The sequence below is a fragment of the Ranitomeya imitator genome, chromosome 9, assembly GCF_032444005.1.
Source record: "Ranitomeya imitator isolate aRanImi1 chromosome 9, aRanImi1.pri, whole genome shotgun sequence".
Lineage (NCBI taxonomy): Eukaryota > Metazoa > Chordata > Amphibia > Anura > Dendrobatidae > Ranitomeya > Ranitomeya imitator.
In genome coordinates, this window is record NC_091290.1 from 133,223,873 (window position 1) to 133,246,864 (window position 22,992).

Below are 22,992 nucleotides of genomic sequence, written 5' to 3' on the forward strand. Positions count from 1 at the left end.
GAGGGAGACAAGCGCAGCGGTAGTACTGAGGAGGAGTCCCCGGGCTGGATGGCGGCTCCCGGGCTCCCGCTTGGGGGGTGAGGCCGCGGAATGAAGCGGGACAGGCGCGGGCGGAGCACGTCCTATCACCGGAGGGCTTCCCGGGCTACGGCGAAGGAAAGGACCCAAGTGCCCAGACTGCCCCCGACAGAGCCCAGAGCGGGTAAGGAACGGGAGTGACCGGAGAAACGAGCCCAGAGCTGCTGCAGAACCTCTTATCGGGATCAGTAATGTAATGTATGTACACAGTGACTGCACCAGCAGAATAGTGAGTGCAGCTCTGGGGTATAATACAGGATGTAACTCAGGATCAGTAATGTAATGTATGTACACAGTGACTGCACCAGCAGAATAGTGAGTGCAGCTCTGGGGTATAATACAGGATGTAACTCAGGATCAGTAATGTAATGTATGTACACAGTGACTGCACCAGCAGAATAGTGAGTGCAGCTCTGGAGTATAATACAGGATGTAACTCAGGATCAGTAATGTATGTACATAGTGACTGCACCAGCAGAATAGTGAGTGCCGCTCTGGAGTATAATACAGGATGTAACTCAGGATCAGTAATGTAATGTATGTACACAGTGACTGCACCAGCAGAATAGTGAGTGCAGCTCTGGAGTATAATACAGGATGTAACTCAGGATCAGTAATGTAATGTATGTACACAGTGACTGCACCAGCAGAATAGCGAGTGCAGCTCTGGGGTATAATACAGGATGTAACTCAGGATCAGTAATGTAATGTATGTACACAGTGACTGCACCAGCAGAATAGTGAGTGCAGCTCTGGGGTATAATACAGGATATAACTCAGGATCAGTAATGTAACGTATGTACACAGTGACTGCACCAGCAGAATAGTGAGTGCAGCTCTGGGGTATAATACAGAATGTAACTCAGGATCAGTAATGTAATGTATGTACACAGTGACTGCACCAGCAGAATAGTGAGTGCAGCTCTGGAGTATAATACAGGAGGTAACTCAGGATCAGTAATGTAATGTATGTACACAGTGACTGCACCAGCAGAATAGTGAGTGCAGCTCTGGGGTATAATACAGAATGTAACTCAGGATCAGTAATGTATGTACACAGTGACTGCACCAGCAGAATAGCGAGTGCAGCTCTGGGGTATAATACAGGATGTAACTCAGGATCAGTAATGTAATGTATGTACACAGTGACTGCACCAGCAGAATAGTGAGTGCAGCTCTGGGGTATAATACAGGATATAACTCAGGATCAGTAATGTAACGTATGTACACAGTGACTGCACCAGCAGAATAGTGAGTGCAGCTCTGGGGTATAATACAGAATGTAACTCAGGATCAGTAATGTAATGTATGTACACAGTGACTGCACCAGCAGAATAGTGAGTGCAGCTCTGGAGTATAATACAGGAGGTAACTCAGGATCAGTAATGTAATGTATGTACACAGTGACTGCACCAGCAGAATAGTGAGTGCAGCTCTGGGGTATAATACAGAATGTAACTCAGGATCAGTAATGTAATGTATGTATACAGTGACTGCACCAGCAGAATAGTGAGTGCAGCTCTGGAGTATAATACAGGATGTAACTCAGGATCAGTAATGTAATGTATGTACACAGTGACTGCACCAGCAGAATAGTGAGTGCAGCTCTGGGGTATAATACAGGATGTAACTCAGGATCAGTAATGTAATGTATGTACACAGTGACTGCACCAGCAGAATAGTGAGTGCAGCTCTGGAGTATAATACAGGATGTAACTCAGGATCAGTAATGTAATGTATGTACACAGTGACTGCACCAGCAGAATAGTGAGTGCAGCTCTGGGGTATAATACAGAATGTAACTCAGGATCAGTAATGTAATGTATGTAAACAGTGACTGCACCAGCAGAGTAGTGAGTGCAGCTCTGGAGTATAATACAGGATGTAACTCAGGATCAGTAATGTAATGTATGTACACAGTGACTGCACCAGCAGTATAGTGAGTGCAGCTCTGGGGTATAATACAGCATGTAACTCAGGATCAGTAATGTAATGTATGTACACAGTGACTGCACCAGCAGTATAGTGAGTGCAGCTCTGGAGTATAATACAGGATGTAACTCAGGATCAGTAATGTAATGTATGTACACAGTGACTGCACGAGCAGAATAGTGAGTGCAGCTCTGGAGTATAGTACAGGATGTAACTCAGGATCAGTAATGTAATGTATGTACACAGTGACTGCACCAGCAGAATAGTGAGTGCAGCTCTGGGGTATAATACGGGATGTAGCTCAGGATCAGTAATGTAATGTATGTACACAGTGACTGCACCAGCAGAATAGTGAGTGCAGCTCTGGAGTATAATACAGGATATAACTCAGGATCAGTAATGTATGTACACAGTGACTGCACCAGCAGAATACTGAGTGCAGCTCTGGGGTATAATACGGGATGTAGCTCAGGATCAGTAATGTAATGTATGTACACAGTGACTGCACCAGCAGAATAGTGAGTGCAGCTCTGGGGTATAATACAGGATATAACTCAGGATCAGTAATGTATGTACACAGTGACTGCACCAGCAGAATACTGAGTGCAGCTCTGGGGTATAATACGGGATGTAGCTCAGGATCAGTAATGTAATGTATGTACACAGTGACTGCACCAGCAGAATAGCGAGTGCAGCTCTGGGGTATAATACATGAGGTAACTCAGGATCAGTAATGTATGTAGACAGTGACTGCACCAGCAGAATAGTGAGTGCAGCTCTGGAGTATAATACAGGATGTAACTCAGGATCAGTAATGTAAGGTATGTACACAGTGACTGCACCAGCAGAATAGTGAGTGCAGCTCTGGGGTATAATACAGGATGTAACTCAGGATCAGTAATGTAATGTATGTACACAGTGACTGCACCAGCAGAATAGTGAGTGCAGCTCTGGGGTATAATACAGGATATAACTCAGGATCAGTAATGTATGTACACAGTGACTGCACCAGCAGAATAGTGAGTACAGCTCTGGGGTATAATACAGGAGGTGACTCAGGATCCGTAATGTAATGTATGTACACAGTGACTGCACCAGCAGAATAGTGAGTGCAGCTCTGGGGTATAATACAGAATGTAACTCAGGATCAGTAATGTAATGTATGTACACAGTGACTGCACCAGCAGAATAGTGAGTGCAGCTCTGGAGTATAATACAGGATATAAATAAGGATCAGTAATGTAATGTATGTACACAGTGACTGCACCAGCAGAATAGTGAGTGCAGCTCTGGGGTATAATACAGGATGTAACTCAGGATCAGTACTGTAATGTATGTACACAGTGACTGCACCAGCAGAATAGTGAGTGCAGCTCTGGAGTATAATACAGGATGTAACTCAGGATCAGTAATGTAATGTATGTACACAGTGACTGCACCAGCAGAATAGTGAGTGCAGCTCTGGGGTATAATACAGGATATAACTCAGGATCAGTAATGTATGTACACAGTGACTGCACCAGCAGAATAGTGAGTGCAGCTCTGGAGTATAATACAGGATGTAACTCAGGATCAGTAATGTAATGTATGTACACAGTGACTGCACCAGCAGAATAGTGAGTGCAGCTCCGGGGTATAATACAGGATATAACTCAGGATCAGTAATGTATGTACACAGTGACTGCACCAGCAGAATAGTGAGTGCAGCTCTGGGGTATAATACGGGATGTAGCTCAGGATCAGTAATGTAATGTATGTACACAGTGACTGCACCAGCAGAATAGTGAGTGCAGCTCTGGGGTATAATACAGGAGGTGACTCAGGATCAGTAATGTAATGTATGTACACAGTGGCTGCACCAGCAGAATAGTGAGTGCAGCTCTGGAGTATAATACAGAATGTAACTCAGGATCAGTAATGTAATGTATGTACACAGTGACTGCACCAGCAGAATAGCGAGTGCAGCTCTGGGGTATAATACATAAGGTAACTCAGGATCAGTAATGTAATGTATGTAGACAGTGACTGCACCAGCAGAATAGTGAGTGCAGCTCTGGAGTATAATACAGAATGTAACTCAGGATCAGTAATTTAATGTATGTACACAGTGACTGCACCAGCAGAATAGTGAGTGCAGCTCTGGAGTATAATACAGGATGTAACTCAGGATCAGTAATGTAATGTATGTAAACAGTGACTGCACCAGCAGAATAGTAAGTGCAGCTCTGGGGTATAATACAAGATGTAACTCAGGATCATTAATGTATGTAGACAGTGATTGCACCAGCAGAATAGTGAGTGCAGCTCTGGGGTATAATGTAGGATGTAACTCAGGATTAGTAATGTAATGTATGTACACAGTGACTGCACCAGCAGAATAGTGAGTGCAGCTCTGGGGTATAATACAGGATGTATCTCAGGATCAGTAATGTAATGTATGTACACAGTGACTGCACCAGCAGAATAGTGAGTGCAGCTCTGGGGTATAATACAGGATGTAACTCAGGATTAGTAATGTAATGTATGTACACAGTGACTTTCACCAGCAGAATAGTGATTGCAGCTCTGGGGTATAATACCGGATGTAACTCAGGATCAGTAATGTAATGTATGTTCACAGTGACTGCACCAGCAGAATAGTGAGTGCAGCTCTGGGGTATAATACAGGATGTAACTCAGTATCAGTATTGTAATGTATGTACACAGTGACTGCACAAGCAGAATAGTGAGTGCAGCTCTGGAGTATAATACAGGATGTAACTCAGGATCAGTAATGTAATGTATGTACACAGTGACTGCACCAGCAGAATAGCGAGTTCAGCTCTGGGATATAATTCATAATAAACCGATTGCATCTTCATATGACAATGTCATCGATGTCACATGTGTCCAGTGTTGCACAGAGCAGGACTTGGTTGATAGATACATTGCACTTAGTTTCCATCTTTGCCGTTTTTCCTTTCAGCCTTCGGACGGACGTTGAGCTCCGGTCACTGCCGGCTGTGCCATGGGAAGTTCTCTTCCCGCAGTTTGCGCCAGGTATTTGGGAAGGTGCCGGTCGCTGGTCGGAGCTCGGAGAAGCAGCGGCGGATGGAGCAGGTTTTCTTCGCTGACTTCCAGCAGCTGGTCGGCGTCTCCGTGCAGCAGGACCCTCGGCTGCCGCAGTCCGTGTGTAAGAACTGCCATGCCCAATTCTACAGGTGCCGCAGCGTGTTACGCACCTTCATGCAGAGAGTGAACATCTCCCCGACCGCTCCGCACAGCAACGCCACAGGGTGGGTGCAGTAAGGTAAACTATGTATATTGTATGCAGCATAAGTTTACATCCCCCTCACAAAGTTAGGAGAATACCGTAGATGCCCCCTACAGTTTTTCATCCAGGATCAGAGAGATCTCTAATGTCGGTCGTCTGTCTGCTCGGATGATACGGTGCTACACCAATGAGACATTGGAGTGGATAGACGGAGGTGTAGGTCCTGTCTCAGCCTCACAGACCTCGTGGTGCAGTCATGGGGTGCACATGGGCTTCATGGCCGCTGGGGACCCATTGAGGACCCCCTTGTTTGCTTTGGTGCCTGCACTGTATGATTTTGTATTTTTTTTTTTTTTTGCATTTTTAGTGATATCGTGCACAGTGCTGAGAGTCTGAGCACCGGGCCCTGCGCAGGTAAGGAGGATCCATTGCTATGATTTATTGGCTGGGGCCACTCAGGCCTAACGCTTTTCACAGCTGAGCATTTGCTACATTTCTGCAGACTATCAGGGCTGAGATTGATTTGTCTTGCTGGTGGGTTTGGCTCATATGTGTTTCTATATTTTCAGATCTGATCACCTCAAGCCCCGAGTGCCTGACCGGTCTGGTGAACTGGACCCACCGCCATGCGGGCGGATGCGCCTCTGTGCCCAGCTTGCAGCGAGTGCTTTCCGTACAATACTGCGGCGTCATTCGGGCAGTATGGAGCTGCAACGACGGGCACGATTACATCATGGACACCGACTCCGACCTCACAGAAGGGCAGCAAAGTACGGAAAATCCAAAGGCACAAAGTGGAAATGGTCTTTATACCGTCAGAGCTGCAGACACTGCCACATTGGGGTATAAACTACCGGACAGGATGGACGCCTCTCCGGCTACTGCTGATATTGGAAGGGAAGGTTACCCTCCGGCCCAGATCAGATGGCCCGCGCTGCCCCTGGAGACCCCAATGGCCTTGTGTCCTGAGACAGATTCAGCGCAGGGTAAGATGTCCGAAGCCGATCACCATTGATGTCTTACAAATGCAATTAATTAGTCTTAATATTGAAACCTATTAAGTGTCAGTGCAGCCACAGAGACGTTACATCCTGTATTATCCTCCAGAGCTGCACTCACTATTCTTCTGGTGCAGTCACTGTGTACATACAGTACTGATCCTGAGTTACATCCTGTATTATACTCCAGAGCTGCACTCCCTATTCTGCTGGTGCAGTCACTGTGTACATACATTACATTACTGATCCTGAGTTACATCCTGTATTATACCCCAGAGCTGCACTCACTATTCTGCTGGTGCAGTCACTGTGTACATACATTACATTACTGATCCCGAGTTACATCCTGTATTATACCCCAGAGCTGCACTCACTATTCTGCTGGTGCAGTCACTGTGTACATACATTACATTACTGATCCTGAGTTACATCCTGTATTATACTCCAGAGCTGCACTCCCTATTCTGCTGGTGCAGTCACTGTGTACATACATTACATTACTGATCCCGAGTTACATCCTGTATCATACTCCAGAGCTGCACTCCCTATTCTGCTGGTGCAGTCACTGTGTACATACATTACATTACTGATTTTGTACTGTTTGCCCATGTGTGGGCCTGCACCTTCTAGTTTGCCCATGTATGCGCCTGCACCTTCTAGTTTGCCCATGTATGGGGCTGCACCTTCTAGTTTGCACATGTATGGGGCTCCACCTTCTAGGTTGCACATGTATGGGGCTGCACCTTCTAGTTTGCCCATGTATTGGGCTCCACCTTCTAATTTGCACACGTTTGGGGCTGCACCTTCTAGTTTGCCCATGTACGGGGCTGCACCTTCTAGTTTGCACATGTATGAGGCTGCACCTTCTAGTTTACCCATATATTGGGCTCCACCTTCTAATTTGCACACGTATGGGGCTGCACCTTCTAGTTTGCACACGTGTGGGGCTGCACCTTCTAGTTTGCATATGTAATGGGCTGCACCTTCTAGTTTTCACATGTAATGGGCTGCACCTTCTAGTTTGCACTTTTATGGGGCTGCACCTTCTAGTTTGCCCATGTATGGGGCTGCACCTTCTAGTTTGTCCATGTATTGGGCTCCACCTTCTAATTTGCACACGTATGGGGCTGCACCTTCTAGTTTGCCCATGTACGGGGCTGGGGCTGCACCTTCTAGTTTGCACATGTAATGGGCTGCACCTTCTAGTTTGCCCATGTATGGGGCTGCACCTTCTAGTTTGCCCATGTATGGGGCTGCACCTTCTAGTTTGCCCATGTATGGGGCTGCACCTTCTAGTTTGCCCATGTATGGGGCTGCACCTTCTAGTTTGCCCATGTATGGGGCTGCACCTTCTAGTTTGCACATGTATGGGGCTGTACCTTCTAGTTTGCACATGTAATGAGCTGCACCTTCTAGGTTGCACATGTATGGGGCTGCACCTTCTAGTTTGCACATGTAATGGGCTGCACCTTCTAGGTTGCACATGTAATGGGCTGCACCTTCTAGTTTGCCCATGTATGGGGCTCCACCTTCTAATTTGCCCATGTATGGGGCTCCACCTTCTAATTTGCACATATATGGGGCTGCACCTTCTAGGTTGCACATGTATGGGGCTGCACCTTCTAGGTTGCACATGTATGGGGCTGCACCTTCTAGTTTGCCCATGTATGGGGCTCCACCTTCTAATTTGCCCATGTATGGGGCTCCACCTTCTAATTTGCACATGTACAGGGCTGCACCTTCTAGTTTGCACACGTGTGGGGCTGCACCTTCTAGTTTGCATATGTAATGGGCTGCACCTTCTAGTTTTCACATGTAATGGGCTGCACCTTCTAGTTTGCACTTTTATGGGGCTGCACCTTCTAGTTTGCCCATGTATGGGGCTGCACCTTCTAGTTTGTCCATGTATTGGGCTCCACCTTCTAATTTGCACACGTATGGGGCTGCACCTTCTAGTTTGCCCATGTACGGGGCTGGGGCTGCACCTTCTAGTTTGCACATGTAATGGGCTGCACCTTCTAGTTTGCCCATGTATGGGGCTGCACCTTCTAGTTTGCCCATGTATGGGGCTGCACCTTCTAGTTTGCCCATGTATGGGGCTGCACCTTCTAGTTTGCCCATGTATGGGGCTGCACCTTCTAGTTTGCCCATGTATGGGGCTGCACCTTCTAGTTTGCACATGTATGGGGCTGTACCTTCTAGTTTGCACATGTAATGAGCTGCACCTTCTAGGTTGCACATGTATGGGGCTGCACCTTCTAGTTTGCACATGTAATGGGCTGCACCTTCTAGGTTGCACATGTAATGGGCTGCACCTTCTAGTTTGCCCATGTATGGGGCTCCACCTTCTAATTTGCCCATGTATGGGGCTCCACCTTCTAATTTGCACATGTATGGGGCTGCACCTTCTAGGTTGCACATGTATGGGGCTGCTCCTTCTAGGTTGCACATGTATGGGGCTGCACCTTCTAGTTTGCCCATGTATGGGGCTCCACCTTCTAATTTGCCCATGTATGGGGCTCCACCTTCTAATTTGCACATGTACGGGGCTGCACCTTCTAGTTTGCCCATGTACGGGGCTGCACCTTCTAGTTTGCCCATGTACGGGGCTGCACCTTCTAGTTTGCCCATGTATTGGGCTCCACCTTCTAAGTTGCACACGTATGGGGCTGCACCTTCTAGTTTGCACACGTATGGGGCTGCACCTTCTAGTTTGCACATGTAATGGGCTGCACCTTCTAGTTTGCACATGTAATGGGCTGCACCTTCTAGTTTGCACATGTATGGGGCTGCACCTTCTAGTTTGCCCATGTATTGGGCTCCACCTTCTAATTTGCACACGTATGGGGCTGCACCTTCTAGTTTGCCCATGTACGGGGCTGCACCTTCTAGTTTGCACATGTATGGGGCTGCACCTTCTCGTTTGCCCATGTATTGGGCTCCACCTTCTAATTTGCACACGTATGTGGCTGCACCTTCTAGTTTGCACACGTATGGGGCTGGGGCTGCACCTTCTAGTTTACACATGTAATGGGCTGCACCTTCTAGTTTGCACATGTAATGGGCTGCACCTTCTAGTTTGCACATGTAATGGGCTGCACCTTCTAGTTTGCACATGTATGGGGCTGCACCTTCTAGTTTGCCCATGTACGGGACTGCACCTTCTAGTTTGCACATGTATGGGGCTGCACCTTCTAGTTTGCACACATATGGGGCTGCACCTTCTAGTTTGCACACGTATGGGGCTGGGGCTGCACCTTCTAGTTTACACATGTAATGGGTTGCACCTTCTAGTTTGTACATGTAATGGGCTGCACCTTCTAGTTTGCACATGTATGGGGCTGCACCTTCTAGTTTGCACATGTATGGGGCTGCACCTTCTAGTTTGCACATGTATGGGGCTGCACCTTCTAGTTTGCACATGTATGGCGATGACGCTCAGTGCCGCTGCCTTGTTCTGTGAGTTCTTCTTTCTTACTGCAGGATATGACGGTAGAACTTCTCCTGTGACTACTGATCCTACAAGGGATGTGGACATCGACCTCTTAGACGGGTGAGGATGTTCTTGTATGTATGACAGTTCTCTTTCTAGCGTGGACTGTGGGAGTTCAGACTGGGTTATACTGGTTCCCATTGTGCTCCGGGGTCTACTGTAATGGCATTTTTTTTCTCATATAGTGAATACCACAGCAGAGATGCCGAAGAACGCAGAACAGACGCCTTGTTGTCTTCAGATGACTCCTTTGAACCATACACAGAGGAGAGGTAAACTGTTCTGTTACATGATGGTGGAATCCATGAGCCGGTAATGAAAAATGATGGGTCTGCAATGGTGGAGATTTCCATTTTGTAATTCATAATTCTCCTTCTCTGCCTTCTGTCATTTTTAATTGTGCCCTCTGGAACTCTTGGTCTGCGTGTAACAAACTCTCCTACATTCATGACTTTTTCATTTCAAACTCCTTTAACCTTCTGGATTATAATGATACATTGCAATGTGCCTCGGGCGAAGCTGCAATGCCTACACATAGAACAACTTGGCACAGATGGCGGCAACCCTAGCACATGCTGCAAACACCTCTTCTCCAGCGTTGCTCCAGGTGCACCAAATGTTTGTGGAAAAAATCCAATCTGGTCGGAGATATCTTCCATTATAAATTTATGTTTAAAACATACAACTCTAGCCGTCACCTCTCCAAACCAGCCTACTTCTAGCACCCTTATCACTGCACTATCAAGCACTTCTAAAAGACTCTTTGACACTTTTCATTCTCTCCTCAATCCAAGAGTGCAGGCCTCCCCACCAAATTCAGCACTGACATAGAAAAAAATGACCATATCCAGCAGGCAATTTCCTCCCAATCCCCTAATATCATGCATTTTCCTCCCTCCCGCACTGCATCTCGCTCACTTTCTTCTGTGAACAGGTCAGAGAAAAAGAAGTGACAAGGCTACTTGTATCTTCTCACCCTACTACCTGCACTAGTGACCCTATTCCCTCACATCTCCTCCAGTCTCTTTCCCCCAGCTTTCACCACTTGCCAAACTTAAATATTTTACCTCTCTCTCTCTTCCAGTATCTTTCCCTCCTTATTTAAACACGCCAACATACATCCATTACTTAAAAAACCATCCCTCAACCAGAACGGTGCCGCTAACTATAGACCTGTCTCTAATCTTCCCTTCATCTCTAAACTCCTGGAACGCTGCGTCCACTGCCGCTTAGTTACGCTATCTCTCAGATCACTCTCTTCTTGACCCTCTTCAATTTGGTTTTGCTAAAGTCTCTAATGATCTACTAACAGCTAAATCTATAATCACTGATCGCTGCTCATTCTGCTGGAGCTCTGCAGTATTCAACACTGTGGATGATCTTCAAGATGCTCCGCTCCATCGGGCTCAAGGACACCGTTCTCTCCTGGTTCTCCTCCTTCCTCTCTGACCTCTCCTTCACTGTGTCTTTTACCAGCTCCTCTTACTGTCGGGGATCCTCAAGGATCAGTCCTGGTCCCCCTCCTCCTCTCTATACACTGCCCCTATTGGACAAACCATCAGTATATTCGGTTTTCAGCACCATCTTTCTGCTGATGACACCTAATTATACACATCGTCTCCTGACATCATGCCTGCATTACTACAAAACATCAGTGATTGTCTTTCCGCTGACTCTAACATCATGTCCTCCCTCTATCTAAAACTGAATCTGTCAAAAACTGAACTTGTGTTTCCTCCGTCCACTAAACTACCTGTGCCCAATATTGCCATTTCCGTGTGTGGCTCCACCATTCCTTCCCAGCAGCATGCCTGCTGTCGTGGGGTCAGATCTGATTCAGATCCTTCCTTCACCCCCCACATCCAATCACTCACTCGTTCACGTCACCTACGCCTCAAAAATATCTAGAGAATTTTACCTTTTCTTACCTTTGACTCTGCAAAAACTCTTACTGTCTCTCTTTTTATTCATTCTCGTCTGGACTATTGTATCTCTCTACTAATCGGTCTCCCTCTTACTAAACTTTCTCCTCTCCAATCCGTTCTGAATACTGCAGCCATGATCATATTCCTTGCCAACCTATACACAGGCGCCTCCACCCTGTGCCAGTCATTGCACTGGTTGCCCATCCACTATAGAGTCCAATATAAACTTATCTCCCACCCACAAAGTGCTCCACAGTTGAGCACGACCCTGCTTCTCCTCGCTCATCTCAGTCTACCACCCTTCCCGTGCCCTCCATCCTGCTAAAGACTAATAATTAGTGATGAGCGAGTATACTCGTTGCTCGGGTTTTTCCGAGCACGCTCGGGTGTCCGCCGAGTATTTATGACTGCTCGGAGTTTTATTTTCATTGCCGCAGCTGAATGATTTGCGGCTACTAGACAGTTTGATTACATGTGGGGATTCCCTAGCAACCAGGCAACCCCCACATGTACCCAGGCTGGCTATTAGCCGTAAATCATTCAGCTGCGGCAATGAAAACGAAATCTCTGAGCACTAACAAATACTCGGAGACCACCCGAGCAACGAGTACACTCGCTCATCTCTACTAATACTCCGAACTTCCCACCATTGTCTTCAAGACTTCTCACAAGCTGCACAGGTTCCCTGGAATGTACTACCCAGGACAATTTGATTGATTCCCAGTACCCACAGTTTTAAGTGTACCCTAAAAAGCTCTTTTTTTTGGACATATCACCTCACCTCACTTATGTAACTATTCCTGTTTTGCCTTTCCACATAGCATCTGTTCACACCCTCCATGCACTTAATAGGTGTCCGGTTCATGCAGCATCATCTTGAATTCACAATTCCGCTTGCGGTATTACTTGTGTATAGTTTATACCCCCACTTACTTCTTTTCTGGATTCTAGGCCTCGGCTTAGGAAGACCAGACCGAGGAAAAGCCAGAAAGCCCAAGAGCCCAAAGTGAGGAAGAAGCCGGGACCAAAACCGGGCTGGAAGAAGAAGATTAAGCGTGAGAGGTCAGAGTGAGGTCTGGGATCAAGGGCCTGATGGGCACTGGATGCATTGTGTCTCATACAAGACGCCTGGCTGCCAGTATAATGTTATGGGGCCTCCTAACTTTCCCTGGCAGAGGATGTTATGTTTTTGGGGTCTTATTGTATAAGACATCTTAGTGATCCTTTCTGTTTTGCAGAGAGGAACTGCCCACTATCTACAAGTGTCCTTACCAAGGCTGCACTGCCGTCTATCGAGGAGCTGATGGGATGAAGGTAAATAAATCGGACGGTCTGGGCAATGGAGGTTTTGGAAGGAATCTCAGATGCATAGGAGTCTAAAATAGAGTTGGTGCTGATCAATTTGCTCTTCCCAGTCCATCTGCCACGGTCGCACTTAGTAGCCGCTGGCTGGAGCTGGAGAGCCGCCTGTTGCAGTTGATGTCTGTGGCTCTTCTGGTTAGCCGACTTGGTGCTGCATCATAGCAGTCCAGCTGCCGTCTTCCATAATCAGCGCCACATGTGTCCCCAGTCAGTGTGGGATACTGGAGGTCAAACTATTCACTTCCCAGCAGAACTCCTGGACTGGTGTTGGACTGTGTCTGGTAGAAGACAGCCGTGTTTTTCTAATTGTGTAAGAAGGAACATAAACCAGCTCACCCGTGATTCAGCAACCAAACCTCGGGAGCACGGACCCGCTGTGTCCAGGCGTGCAAGATCCAGAAAAAGAAAGAAATGTCCAGCTTCACCGAGTCCGTAAAAAAGCTTTTTCATGATTAAGGGAGCCTAGTCTCCAGAAACGCGTTGAGATTCTTGCCCATATGGTTGTGCTGAAGTCTGTATCCTCCATGTTCAAAGTTTGTTAATAAAGAAAAAGCTTTTTTACGGACTCGTTGAAGCTGGACATTTCTTTCTTTTTCTTTTCCAATTGTGCACAATTAAAGCAGCTCCTGAGAGCCCGCGATCAGCTCATCACTGTCATTCCATGCAGAGGATTACTTTTAATTTTGGCAGTAGAACAATTTCATGTTTTGCTTTTATAGAAGCACATCAAAGAGCATCATGAAGAGGTGCGGGAGCGGCCGTGCCCTCACCCCGGCTGCAACAAGGTGTTCATGATAGATCGCTACCTGCAGAGACATGTGAAGCTGATCCACACCGGTGAGCGCTGCGTCTCCTCCATCCTGTACGTTTCTGACCTCTTCTGCCTAACGCCCCCTATTTCTTCCCCCAGAGGAGAGGAATTACATCTGTGACCAGTGCGGCCAGGCGTTCAAGCAAAGGAAGCATTTATCTGTGCATCAGATGAGGCACTCCGGAGCTAAACCCTTACAGTAAGTGTCGCCTCTATTCCTCAGTCTCACTGATCTGGGTCGCCTTCTTACTTCTTTCTTGTGCTGTCCCTCAGTTATTCCTCCTAGAAATGGAAAAAGAAATTGACTTCTGGGCGATACCTTGTCTTTTTTTTTTTTTTAGGTTTGTTTTGACTGACCCTGTAGCTTTGATTGTACAATTTAAAGATTACATGTTTCCTTTGTCTTTTTGGTAAAAAAAAAATATATATTTTTTTTCAAGTTTTACATTTGAACCCAATTATGACCTATGATGTATATGTATGTCATAGGTCGTGTCCCGGCATTTGTAAGCAGCAGCTTGTCAGTAACGTCATGCCCTGCTCACAAGCAGAGTACAGCTGCCGGAATACTCATTGCTCTCCACGCCGGGACTGTGCATGGAGAGCAGCGAGTATACATTGCTCTTCTGTAGCGCCCAGTGTCAGGAACCGGCTTCCTGCTGCTGCCTGTGGTCACGTGTCCCACTACTTTAGAGAAATGAATGTTCATAAATACAGTACTATGAATCCATACCTCAGCTTGCTGTCTGTGAATGACTTACAAAGTACAGTAAATGTTCCCAGACTTTCTTCTTCGCCTCATTGGGGGACACAGGACCATGGGTGTTATTCTGCTGCCACTAGGAGGACACTAAGCAAAAATACAAAAAAGTGAACTCCTCCTACGCAGTATACACACTCTGCTGGCTCTCTCGTGAACCAGTTCTTGCTTAGTGTTTGTAGGAGCCACTAGGGTCTGATTTCAGACCCCGATTTTCTTATTTTATTTTTTACTATTTTTGTCTCTTTTTTTCCACGGATTGATCGGGCGACGGGGCCTTTCAAGGTCCCGATCTCCCAAAATCAACAGGTGGGAACGTGGAGTGTCGCCTCACCGTACCCCCTCCTGCAACATCAGCCTGGGTTTTCATCGGGGCGACGGATTCCTGTAATGGGTCCGCTCTTCCCACATCAAAAACGGACGGGAACATGAGGTGTCGCCCCCATGCACCCCCTTCCGGAGCCAGGACTTCAGTCGGCCTTTCCCCCCCAATGATGTGAAAGAGAAGCCCCCTCGAGGCCCAGGGCTCTTGAGTGGCCCCACTGCAACCACCACTGACGGAAGCGGCTGGTCTCAGGAATATATCATGCCCTCTCCACCTCCCTATCTAAGGGATGGTGGAATGAGGATGGACGGCACAAACGATATTCACCGTCGGTGGCCTCCCGATTGTATCACAGTGAGTACCGCCATTTCAGTGGCAGGGAGGTCCCCTTGGGCCCCTGAAGATGAGGACCAAGCATCCTCCCTTCCTGGGGCCCTGTATTTATCCCGGGCCCCCGTGGGGAGTGACACCCGATACTGCAGCCGCATCCTTCTCTTCCGTCGTGGCCGTTACCTTCCCCCCGTCAGCCTCCCCGAGCGCCTACCGCTCCGTTACCTGTGGCTATTTCCAGCCTCCACCTCTTTCTCTTTCACTCCCGCTAGCTCGTCTCGCCCCCCACGCAGAGGCAGGGGGTCGCAACCTTCCTTCAGACCTTCTAACTCCTGGAGAAACAGATCTCTTCGATCCAGGCCCAAAAGTGTCCTTCCCGAAAATTCTCTTCTCAACGACTTCTGGCCGTGTCCGGTAGACACGAGCAGGGTAGGCGACCGTCTACTTTTGTTTCGCCAAGTATGATTATCGGTCGTTCACGACCAGTGGGTCAGAAATCTCGTGTCTTCCGGAAACAGGATCGACTTCATTTCCCCTCCTCCGACGCGTTTTTTCCAGTCTCGTCTTCCAAGGTCCAAGTCGCACACAATCCCCTTTTACCAGGCCTTAAAAGCCCTCCGCAATAGCGCAGTTAACGTTCCGGTTCCTCCCACAGAAAGGTCTATTCGAACCTGTTCATGGTCCCCAAGAAAGACGGAACCATGCTTCCCATTTTGGACCTGAAGTTGTTAAACAAATTCCTCTCAGTGCGCCACTTCAGGATGGAATCCCTACGCTCTGTCGTCGGTTCTTTGGAAAAAGGGGAATACCTGGCGTCAATCGACATCAGACGCATATCTTCACATCCCAATTTTCGAAAGTCATCAAAGATTCCTACGCTTTGAGGTCGGAGACGATCATTTTCTATTTGCCACTCTTCCCTCTGGGCTCGCCACCACCCCCAGGGTATTCACAAAAGTCATGACAGCCGTTATGTCTATTCTACACTCCCGTGGCGTGGTATTCTTCCATATCTGGACGATCTCGTCAAAAGTCCATCTTTGCGAGCTTGCGAAGAGAGCGTCCCTGTCACCATCGACACTCTGTCTCGTCTAGGTTGGCTGGTGAACATGCAGAAATCGTTACCAGTTCCATCCCAGCCAGTCCCCTTTTTGGGGGGATGATCTTGGACACTTCCCTAGGGATGGTAATTCTCCCTCCGGAAAATATTTCCTCTCTAACCCCAATTAGCCCAATTGTTATCTCACTTCCTGCGGTTCGCCATGCAGGTACTCGGGAAAATGGTAGCATCTATTGAGGTAGTGCCTTTTGCCCAATTTCACTTCCGTCCCCTGCAGCAGGCTTTGATCTCAGCATGGGACAAGAATCCAGCCTCCCTGGGTCGCCGCTTTTGCCTGGCACCCAGAATCAGGCGATTTCTCAGGTGGTGGACTGCAACCTCGTCCTTGGATCAGGGAAGGTCTTTCCTCCCGGTTCACTGGCTGGTAGTGACCACCGACGCCAGTCTCCTCGGATGGGGAGCGATTTTTCGTCACCACACGGCTCAAGGACGTTGGTCTGCTCAGGAAGCCAACCTTCCAATCAACATCTTCGAGATCCGAGCGATAACGCTGACTCTTCATCGTTTCCACAACCTCTTGGCTGGATGTCCCGTCCGGATCCAATCAGACAACACCACTGCTGTGGCGTACATCAATCGCCAGGGAGGCACGCGCAGCAGAAGAGCGATGACCGAGGTTTTGCGCATTCTCCAATGGGCCAAGGCAAATCAATTGCTCATCTCCGCAGTTCATATTCTCAGCTGCCAGGGCATAGCCTCAGGAGGGTGGTCTCTTCACCCAGAAGTCTTTCTCGGGATTTGCCAGCTTTTCGGCACTCCAGACGTGGACCTCATGGTTTCCAGGCTGAATGCCAAGGTTCCGGCTTTTGTAGTCCAATCCCGCGATCCCTTAGCCATCGGCTCGGAAGCCCTAGTTCTCCTTTGGAGCCAATTTCGTCTCCCTTACATCTTTCCACCTCTTCCGCTGATCCCAAGGGTCATCCTTGTCGTTTCGGACTCGCCACGCCGAGCTTGGTACGCGGAGTTAATGCATCTCGTCGCCGACGTTCCCTGGACGTTACCGGATCTTCCAGACCTTCTCTCCCAGGACCCACTTGCCACCAGAACTTGAGGGTTCTGAGTTTAACGGCCTGGCCATTGAATCCTGGATCCTAGCCCAAGCTGGGTTCTCCCATCAAGTGGCATCTACCATGATCAATGCTAGGAAGCCTGTTTCTCATGGTGTAAAGATAAGGATCTTTCCCCATTGGTGTTTTCCATCCCCTCCATTCTGGAGTTTCTCCAAGCGGGTCTCGATTCAGGCCCAGCGCTGGCCTCTCTCAAAGGCCAGATCTCGGCCCTCTCCGTCCTTTTCCAGCGTTGGATAGCCTCAGGTTAAGACCTTCCTGAAAGGAGTTTCGCATCTTATCCCTCCGTACAAGATGATAAATGTAAGGTTATACACATGGGAAGAAGGAATCAATATCACCATTACACACTGAACGGGAAACCACTGGGTAAATCTGACAGGGAGAAGGACTTGGGGATCCTAGTTAATGATAAACTTACCTGGAGCAGCCAGTGCCAGGCAGCAGCTGCCAAGGCAAACAGGATCATGGGGTGCATTAAAAGAGGTCTGGATACACATGATGAGAGCATTATACTGCCTCTGTACAAATCCCTAGTTAGACCGCACATGGAGTACTGTGTCCAGTTTTGGGCACCGGTGCTCAGGAAGAATATAATGGAACTAGAGAGAGTACAAAGGAGGGCAACAAAATTAATAAAGGGGATGGGAGAACTACAATACCCAGATAGATTAGCGAAATTAGGATTATTTAGTCTAGAAAAAAGACGACTGAGGGGCGATCTAATAACCATGTATAAGTATATAAGGGGACAATACAAATATCTCGCTGAGGATCTGTTTATACCAAGGAAGGTGACGGGCACAAGGGGGCATTCTTTGCGTCTGGAGGAGAGAAGGTTTTTCCACCAACATAGAAGAGGATTCTTTACTGTTAGGGCAGTGAGAATCTGGAATTGCTTGCCTGAGGAGGTGGTGATGGCGAACTCAGTCGAGGGGTTCAAGAGAGGCCTGGATGTCTTCCTGGAGCAGAACAATATTGTATCATACAATTATTAGGTTCTGTAGAAGGACGCAAATCTGGGGATTTATTATGATGGAATATAGGCTGAACTGGATGGACAAATGTCTTTTTTCGGCCTTACTAACTATGTTACTATGTTATTCTGCAGTCGACAGTTTCGCATCTGTAGGCTTCATTTAATCACTTAATTCTTTAAGCATTGGGTGTGTGAGGTTTCCCCTGTTGTGACATTTTCCCACCCAGGGACTGCTTTAGGACGTCCCATGGTCCTGTGTCCCCCAATGAGGCGAAGGAGAAACAGGGATTTTTGTGTACTCACCGTTAAATCCTTTTCTCCGAGCCAATCATTGGGGGACACAGCACCCACCCTGTTAGCCGTTGGCTTGTAGTCTTTATTGGTTTTGACATATTGCAATTCTGTTTGTGAGCTCCTACTTGGTACCGAACTGGTTCATGAGAGAGCCAGCAGAGGGTGTATACTGCATAGGAGGAGTTAACTTTTTTGTATTTTTGCTTAGTGTCCTCCTAGTGGCAGCAGCATAACACCCATGGTCCTGTGTCCCCCAATGAGTGGCTTGGAGAAAAGGATTTTACGGTGAGTACACAAAAATCCCTATTTCTGCTGTGGTGTATAATATTCCATTGTTCTCTTCTGCATTGTCACTACCACAATTCCTGTGTCCTCGTTCTGCCCTTTAGTCTCATGCCTGTCCATCTGTCCCCTACAGAATATATATCAGCCAGCAGGGGATATATGGACTTGACTGCAGTCATGGGGTTTAGTCTGGGCAGGGGAGCTGCAGCGAATTTTGGCTTTGCTGCCTATGTCTCTTTCCTCCAGGGGCTAATTCTTGTATTTTCTCTTATCAGATGTGAAGTGTGCGGATTCCAATGCCGGCAGAGGGCGTCCCTGAAATACCACATGACCAAGCACAAGGCCGAGGCAGACCTGGAGTTTGCATGTGACCAGTGTGGAAAACGCTTTGAGAAGGCCCATAACCTCAATGTTCACATGTCCATGGTTCATCCACTCACCCAGAGCCCTGCAAAGCCCCCGGATACAGAACCGGACGCCCCTTCCGGAACCATGGAAGGACAAGCAATGAAACCAGAAGCTGCGCCGCAGCAGCAGCCTCTCCCTAGCTAAGGAAGAAGAGAAACCGCAGAGGGCGGACGTTTTTATATTGCTTTTAGGGTTTTCTGTACAGATCCTTGAGTGCAGACAGTATGTACAAAGTGGCACAGAGCCCGTCCTCGGGCACCAGACTTTTTCTTTTTTGGTCTGTCCAAAGCACTGTGACGAGGGCCGGGCTGGTGTTGTGCATCCTGCGGCTCTCCGGACCTCTGACAACAGTGGCCTAACACTGTCGATACACAGGTTGCTGCAGAGCAGTGCGTCCTCCCCTCTAGTGAGCGTACATAGACCCTGACTAATTTATGATAACAAGTATGAAAGATTTTGAATAAATTATTTACAAGAGTTGATGGATCCGTGATGAATATTGAGGCACAAACGGAAATGCCGATTTTTCAGTATAATGTTTATTTTGTTATGGAAAGCTCTGCTCTCCTGGGATTGTACATCTCGTCAGGGGTCATGAGTGCCATCAATCGCTGAGGACCACCTTGTATGTTCATGGTTTCCTACAATACAACATCTCTGTACTTCTTTAAGGTGGGGTCGTAAAGTAAAAAGTCACAAAGTTCACTACCTAGAAGAGATCAGGCTGATCAAACATGTCTTCATCTTGGCATGGCTGAAGGATATTTCTCAGCATCGCCACACCTCTGCCGCCGTCAGTTCCGCTGCTACACCACTGCTGCAACCCCCCGGCAAGCCTGCATTCGCACTATTAGACACACACCCCATTTTCCTCCCAAATTTTTTCGTTAAAAAGTGCGTCTTATAGTCTGAAAAATACGTTATATATCACCATTGTACAATAACGTAATGGATTTCAGAGTGTGCAAAGTTTTCTTCCTTCATCCAGATATCGAGCTAAAGACACAAGAACAGATGAACATGTCTGACAGAAAGAAGGAAGGACACAAACTGAAGTCTGATTACAGCACAACAAGCAGGATTGTAAATGCAGCTCTGGGTATGAATTACAGTAAATCAGGAGAGAAAACCGACTGAGAAAGATAAGATATGAGATAGAAATACAGACAACTAGACAAACCGAGAAATAGAGAGCTAGTGAGACAAAGATATGAGAGAAAGAATGAAAGAAAAATAGAGGGAGAGGAGAAATAAATAGAAAAATAAAGGAAGAGAGATAGAAAGAGAAAGGAAAAAATAAAGAAAAACATGAAGGTACGTATAAAAAAAACAAGACCGAAAGAAAAAAATAGGAGATCTAGATCAGGGGTCCCCAACTCCAGTTCTCAAGGCCCACCAACAGGTCATGTTTTCAGGATTTCCTTTGCATTGCACAGGTGATGCAATTATTACCTGGGCAAGACTAAGGAAATCCTGAAAACATGACATGTTGGTGGGCCTTGAGGACTGGAGTTGGGGACCCCTGATCTAGATGATAGATAAATAGATATACAGATAGATAATAAAGAGATAATAGATATATCAATAGATAATAGGAAGATACATAATAGATACATAACAAATAGATGATATATAGATAGACATAGACAATAAAATGCCTCCATGATGGAGCAGACGTCGTATACGGACCGGTCTGGGGGTCAGCAGCGCAGGGAGGAAGCGGGATGTAAAATACGGCCTCTGAAAGATGCTAAGAAAGAGCAGAGATATATTGGGGTCTGAGATCTCAGGCTAGCGATCCGAGGAATAGTTCAGGGATCTAGGACACACGACATTCACAGGATATAACAAAGAGGTCGGAGGAGTCACTAACACAGAACACCGGCACCATCTTGTCTACTAATGGCCGACTAGGAACTAATAAGAGCGACCTCAGCACAGAGGATTTCAGGAGTGGCTGTGAAGGATCCACTGTAGAGATGGTGCGAGGCCGAGGACAACGTCGGCATTAGGCAATAAAGGAAAATAAACGCACCATTAACAGACGAACAGCATTGCAGCTGTCATGGAAGTACAACTCCCAGCATGCCCTGACGGCCAGCGCACAGGAGCTACACCCACCTGGCCTCCATGACACTGGCCGAGATCCTGCCGGTATTCTGGAATATCTGTACGGCCTTCTCCACGTCTTTCTGCGCCTGAGGCTGTGTCTGCGGAGCCGGAGATACACGGGAGACGTCATCAACACTGTGGACCTTATGGATCAGGACTTTCTAACATACAGCCCGGCGGTGCACAGCAACCAATCAGAGCTCAGCTTTCATGGCTAAATCAGCTGAGATAATATGAAAGCTGCGCTGCGATTGGCTGCTGTGGATAACGAGGACTGTTTTCATAAGGATGGTGTATTTTAACCCTTTCCTGACATAGGATATAACAATGCATCCTACCTCGGGTGTGTGGAGCGGGCTCTGGAACTGAACACCCACCATACGTAGAGACGACGACTGTGTTATAGAGCCGGCACAGGTCTCACCCAGGCGTCGCATACCTGATCTTTGTCAGAGGCTACGGAGAGGTCCTCAAACAAACAAATGTCTTCAATAGAAACCTGCAAACACAGAAACAATGAAATCAGCCAAAGCGAATAATGTCCATTTAGCCCGCACCCTGCCGCCTTCATCCACATCCTCACCTTCATGTCTGCAAGCCGGGTTTTAGCCAGCGTGATGTACTCCATTAATAAGGGGCGTAATTTGGCTGCCACAAATGGCGGATGGAGGATGTGCACCTGCAAAAATGTAAAGAGGATTTTCCAAGTTTTCTTAATCCAAAAACAGCGCCCCTGCCACTCATGGACGACGCCTGGAACTGCACAAACATGAACATAGTGAAGCTACAATACCAGACGCAGCCTCAGGACAAGACCCCATTTCCTAATCCCCCCAACAAAACATTTAAAGAGCATGTATGCATTTGCCTTTAAGTATTGTGACGTCTCATAAGGGACCAAATCGGAGAGAAATTTCAAGAGGAAAAGCAGTGACTTCTTGGTGATGCTCTGGTGTGAACTGGGGCTACCAAACGTACCCTAAAAGAAGAGAGTAATAAACGTCACTCACCCCAACAAAGTCTTCCAACTAATCCTCCTTTACCGCATATATCGTCGCTATTTAATATGGCGCCTTTTAACCCCTTCTTGATCTGGCGTTTTTTTGCTTTTGTTTTTTTTTCTCCATAATTTGTTTTTCTCTTTAACGATTGTAAACGCTGTCTAGTGCCGCCCTGCTTTACCGGATACTGACCCTGAACCATTCCGTATAGGACATAAATGCCGCAGGTCCTTCCAATGCTGCTTGTCGAGCAACGAGGAAGGCGGTGATTAAATACTCCAGCTCGTAAGTCTCAAAGGCTTGTGACAGGAGACGGCTCAAAAGATCTAAAACGAGAAAAGAAGGTGAAGATTAACTTCATTTATCCCCAAGAAGAAGCTGCAAGTCAGGATCAATGCACATGACTATAGGGGACTGTACATATTAGATAAATTGCAGCCAAAATGTATTTTGGAGGAA

General features: G+C 47.3%; 2 protein-coding genes across 2 annotated transcripts; one reads left to right on the forward strand and one right to left on the reverse strand.

Annotated features, from left to right (window-relative positions):
- Nucleotides 1-15: 15 nt before the first annotated feature.
- On the forward strand, nucleotides 16-19,897 carry ZNF276 (zinc finger protein 276). Its single transcript, XM_069738998.1, has 11 exons — nucleotides 16-202; nucleotides 4,976-5,285; nucleotides 5,631-5,677; nucleotides 5,833-6,249; nucleotides 9,745-9,814; nucleotides 9,940-10,026; nucleotides 12,631-12,741; nucleotides 12,918-12,993; nucleotides 13,761-13,878; nucleotides 13,952-14,051; nucleotides 19,288-19,897. The coding sequence occupies exons 1-11, from the start codon at nucleotides 91-93 to the stop codon at nucleotides 19,562-19,564; spliced, it is 1,725 nt and encodes a 574-aa protein (XP_069595099.1). The 5' UTR covers nucleotides 16-90; the 3' UTR covers nucleotides 19,565-19,897.
- A 330-nt stretch (nucleotides 19,898-20,227) lies between these two features.
- On the reverse strand, nucleotides 20,228-22,229 carry LOC138648979 (Fanconi anemia group A protein-like). Its single transcript, XM_069738999.1, has 5 exons — nucleotides 22,116-22,229; nucleotides 21,972-22,031; nucleotides 21,542-21,630; nucleotides 21,110-21,170; nucleotides 20,228-20,416 (listed from the first exon to the last, which is right to left on the reverse strand). The coding sequence occupies exons 1-5, from the start codon at nucleotides 22,158-22,160 to the stop codon at nucleotides 20,348-20,350; spliced, it is 324 nt and encodes a 107-aa protein (XP_069595100.1). The 5' UTR covers nucleotides 22,161-22,229; the 3' UTR covers nucleotides 20,228-20,347.
- Between the last annotated feature and the right edge of the window lie 763 nt (nucleotides 22,230-22,992).